Source organism: Montipora capricornis, chromosome 14 (assembly GCF_036669925.1).
Source record: "Montipora capricornis isolate CH-2021 chromosome 14, ASM3666992v2, whole genome shotgun sequence".
In the NCBI taxonomy this organism is placed as follows: Eukaryota; Metazoa; Cnidaria; class Anthozoa; order Scleractinia; family Acroporidae; genus Montipora; species Montipora capricornis.
The window spans coordinates 19,695,492-19,700,491 of NC_090896.1; the positions used below are offsets into that span (position 1 = coordinate 19,695,492).

At 37.7% G+C, this 5,000-nt stretch overlaps 1 protein-coding gene across 1 annotated transcript in view; it reads left to right on the forward strand.

Annotated features, from left to right (window-relative positions):
* LOC138031627 (uncharacterized) overlaps nt 1-5,000 on the forward strand; it is a 10,358-nt gene that overhangs the window by 5,103 nt on the left and 255 nt on the right. The window contains exons 2-9 of the mRNA XM_068879285.1: nt 573-714; nt 1,308-1,702; nt 1,921-2,031; nt 2,337-2,555; nt 3,100-3,270; nt 3,606-3,836; nt 4,218-4,394; nt 4,992-5,000. The exon at nt 4,992-5,000 is cut by the window's right edge and continues 255 nt beyond it. Coding sequence (XP_068735386.1) covers nt 573-714; nt 1,308-1,702; nt 1,921-2,031; nt 2,337-2,555; nt 3,100-3,270; nt 3,606-3,836; nt 4,218-4,394; nt 4,992-5,000 — 1,455 coding nt within the window. The remainder of the gene's footprint in view (nt 1-572; nt 715-1,307; nt 1,703-1,920; nt 2,032-2,336; nt 2,556-3,099; nt 3,271-3,605; nt 3,837-4,217; nt 4,395-4,991) is intronic.

Sequence of the window (5,000 nt, forward strand, 5' to 3'; positions counted from 1 at the left end):
AGTGCTTAGGCCTAATCAATGAAACGAAGGGCTTAGGCTTGATCAACAAATTATTGGTATATTGACTGTGAGTCTCATTGACTCATGACTCATAAAACATGCGTTCTCAGCACTCACACATTTCTTCTTTATTTGAGCAATGTGTTTACAAGGCAGATAGGGTTACCGTGGTGCTAGGGTAACCCTATCTCAGCGCTGAGGTTATCCTAGCACCAAAATAACCCTACCTGCCTTGTGAACACTCTGCTAGGGATAACTCGGCTACTTGGGACAACCTTTTTTCTGGTTTATAGCCGCCAGTGCCCTTACCAAGGTCATTTAGAGCTGTCGTGGCTGATAGGGTAATCCTACCTGTAAAATTTTGCTTGTAAACCTGGGCTATACCCTCCCTTCTTGTATACAGGGCCTAAGTACTGAAGCCTAAAAAACGCATTCCTTTGCCATTACACATCTAATATTTTCATTAGTAATTCATTTTGCAAATGGCCTTCCAATATTGAAAGAAAACAACAGACTGATTATTTCAGACTATAATTACTTATTTAATGTTTTAATTGCTCTTTTTTTGTTAGATGGAGTTCATTCCCACCCAAAGTGGAAGCTACCATTATGCCACACTGAATCCACGTCACTTTAATCCATTTGATTGTGACGGTGATTTCAAAAATATAGGTTCAAGCAGAGATGCAGATAGCCTTGCCAACCACATCTGCAGTAAATTGGAAGGACTTACGCAAGTGGCCACAACAGAGAATACTGTGGAGGATCGGAACAAAGCACCAGAAAAACGAAAACTGACTCCACTTTACGCATCTGTGCAGCCCACAAAAAAACAAAGGTGGTAGAAGAGTCCAGCTGTGTGAAGGGAATAATGGAACATTGCAATGAATGCCAGTTTGATAGTAAGTGCAAATTATATGTATACACGAATATGTCAGTTTGAAACTGTTGAATGTGGCAGTTTATAACTGGACATAGAATAAAATCGCATTACATATACCACATTCTACAAATTATAAGGATGAATAACTTAAGAACATTTGAAATTGACTAAAATAAGTGAGGAAATAACAACAACAACTTTATTACCCTTTTCATAACAAAAAAAAAAACTACAATGAAGGAAAGGAAATATTAAATAGAGTAATGGCTTCCTTAATAACTACGAAAGCTAATGCAAGTCAGAAGCCAAATTGAAAGAGATTAATTTATAAGACAGTAAACACAACTACAATACCTAAACTATCATGTGCCTAACCTATCCAAAACCATAGACTCTAATCTTCTCAAATGTCTTTTTTGTACAGATAAAACCTATTTTATCCCAGTCAAATGCTTGGTAATGCCACCAAAAGAGAGGCAAATAAGAACAGTCGATGACAGATTCTTGAAGGACTTGATAACGAGTATGGAGGAGCTTCCCTCAGGAAATCATGAAGCTCTGTTTGTGCTAGTAAAGGGTATCAAGAATAAAGAAGAGTTTAACCTAGACAAGGTGGAGCAGCATGAATATGAAATCCTTGGTGGTACCCATGTAATGCTTGCCACCAAACAGCTCAATGAAATGTACCCAGACAACCAAAGCTTCCAAGGGCGTGTTGCCAGAATTTACATTGGCCTGTCTGATCAAGAAGCTCTCTGGCTTGGTGCAATGCACAACAACACTGGCGCTTTTCGTCACCACCTCACATACCGGGATGAGGTGAGAATGATTTATTTATAATAATAACTTGTACTTGTGACTCTCCGATGCAAAAGCCAAAATACATTTACTACACTCTAACAGATTGATCCCAGTAAGTTTCTTGTTTTTTGAATGTGTAAATCCGCAACAAACTGCCAATCAGTGAAAGAACATCAAGCAACACAAAACTGATAAAAGGTTTAAAGGCAATAATGTAATTGTGTATTTGTTACCAGGTGGAAATTTCACGCACACAGCTGTTTTTACCTATTCAAGATTGCACTGGTGAACCACCACAGCCAAGTGATTCATGGAGAGACATGTGTGCAAGTCTCCCCCACAAGAAGGTGAGGGGTCATCATTACACTTACCAAGCAGCATTACCATTATTTTTTAGTCGTACAATCCAATTACATGTACTGTTTTTGCAAAAAAATAAGAGTTGAGATTTAAAACACAGTGCAGACTATTGGCATATTGATGACAGATTTTACGTGACATTCAAGAAAGAAAAAGGAAAAAAACACAAAGCATCAAAGAAACCTCATGATGTTTTTCCATTCAAATCATTACTGGCTAAGCTCTCTGACACAGAAGGTCTTAAGAGTGAGTAATTAATTAATTAATTTTTCATTTCCTTTCTGATGTGTAGAAACGAATCCTAAGTGAAGTTTTTGCCATGGCACAGCTGTCTGCAGATGGATGGAAACATTTTAAGACACTAAATACTATGTTTGAAAATGTTCAGCTGGAGGGGCAAAAGCCTAAGGCCACTGACATAGTCAACAAAGGGAAACCAATACTGAAGCAGTGGCAGTTGAAGCCTCTTTGTGGCCTCTCAAATCATGATCAAAATTTCTTGTTAGAGAAGGTAAGGTTGCAGTTCATTTCATATTATTGCTATTATCATTATCATTATCATTATCAACATCATCATCATCATCATCATCATTACTTCCTGATAAGTGTTTGCTAATAATCCAGTAGGGCCGGAGCCAAACCAGGCGGGGCCTTGTAGTTTACAGCTTAATGCCATAAGTCAAGTCATTCTGTGTGTTTTCTCGCTGCCGGACTGTTGTCATTGAGCTTTTGTTAAAGTAATAGATGAAATATGAGTGGAAAACCTGTATGGCTATTGATTATAGCAGACTGAAAGAACACAGGAAACACAATGTGGCCTGAATGGTGTGGTGTTATTTGCAACACCTTTATTAACTTACCCATGAATTTTGATTTATTCGGATGTTACTTATTTCATCAGTTTTCTGTCAGTTTTTCTCTACATGTACATGTACTTTTAATCATCCCGTTTGGGATTGACTGTATCATAGAGTTTAACGTAAGCTATAACAGTTACAAGTAATTATCAGCTTTCAGTCTTGCAAGGTCTGACTGGAGTTTTTTTGTGCTTCCAGGTAGCAAAATGTGAGATGAGCCTGGAGGAGCTTAAAAGTGCTGCAACAGAAATCAAGTGTCTGAGGCCCATCCAAGAGGCCATTGTAAACATCTTTAAATTGACTAGCTGGGAGGATGTTGAAACTGAATTTGGCAGTGCTGTATCTCCTGGAAGCCTATCACAGTTTATAGTGAGTGATCAGAGAGCAGCAATTATTATTCTGTATTAGTTCAACAGTCAACCAAGGATCTCCAGTCTGTGCTGAAAGAACTGGCTAGTTATACACACGTAAACCATATGCTCTCCTTTCCAAAACCTTGTGTAACAGTAAATATCTCATACACTATAATGTCCTTTTTAGAGTAGCACAGTAATGTGGTGATGATAAACAGCAAACATTTTACACTAAATTATGGAGGGAATATTTGTAGAGTGTATCTAGCTATGAGACCCGTTCACTCACAGGTTGTATTCTTGTATTTGAAAGGCTATCTATTGATTTAAACTTTCTTTTCCATTCTCCAGGGAAAAGACTTTGAACAGACCCATGAGTTCCAGAAATTTTTGGAACGATTAAAACGAAGGAAGGATGGAGATGCTGTTGAACTGACGGACCTTGTAAACGGGCAGTTGGGTGCACTGGGTCTTATCGTCTCAAGTAAAACACTGCTTGATGTTGAGCAGATATCTGTTGCAAAGCTGCCTCACTTTCAAGGAGCCTTTTTGGCAATAGGACAAGCTGGTAAACATTGCAAGGTACATGTGCGCCTGACTGAGACCAGTTAGAATTCAGTCACCATCTCTGGTGGCAAGTTCAATTCCTGCTAAAGATGAAATTTGTTCACTCTGTTCTGTGTTGCCAGGCAACAGAATAAACTATCTCATCACTTCAATAAATAATTATTGAAATTTCTGCTTCTGTCGTTTTGAAATTCCTGGTGATCTGTCTGTAATACCATTATGCTTTCTCTGTTACAAGTGTTGGCCTTATGAGTATACAATAATAATTATTGTGTGTTTGTGAGTGTGTGGGAATGCAGATGTTCATGTGGTATGATTGTGTGCTGCAGGGTAGTTGCTAGCCTGGTTGTGCTTATTTTTATAATAATTATTAAATAAATCTTTTGTCATTCACAGAATGCCCCAGATGTCATTGGTCTAATTTCTCGCATCAACTTTACAAAGTTGACATCCTTTAACATAGTGCTATTTACAGTGGTTGATGATGTAAGAAACCTGAAAGACAAGATGATGGAAGAGGGTGCTACATATGCACAAACGGGACATTTTTATGTACAAAGTAAGCCTCACAGTGTCAGTCAAGGTGATGAATTGAGTGCAGATATTCTCATTAGGTAACCTAGTAACTAAGTAAGTATTGTTTGGCTGCATGATTAAACTGCCCAGGTCTTGAACATAATATTATTATAAAATGTTATGTGTGAAGTTCAACATAAATTATTTATGGTAAAATAGAAAAACTGACAAAGTAAAAAACACAATTTATTAAGGTTTTGCATTTATGCGCAGTGCTCAATACTCTCCCTTGGATGGCAACATGCCAAAGAAGCCTGTCTTTGTGACTTACTGACAATTGAACCACGACCAATGTTGGGAAAACACAGAAAGAGCATACAGTTAACATAATATTGTTGTGGTGACTTTGGATCCCAGATACATGTGGTTCATTCTTTGGGAAATGTAACTGCAAGATCATGCCAAGCAGTGCTACAGCTTCGATTTAAACACCATCACTATAGCATGCACGTGTAATATAGATGATATTGTACACATGCTATTTGTTGGATTATTTTGTAATAACAGCAGCTAATGTTGAAATAAATAAACTCTATAATTGACATGTCCTAACTCTTATATTCTCATGCATTTTTAGGGCCATATTTGAAGGAGTCCCTCAAC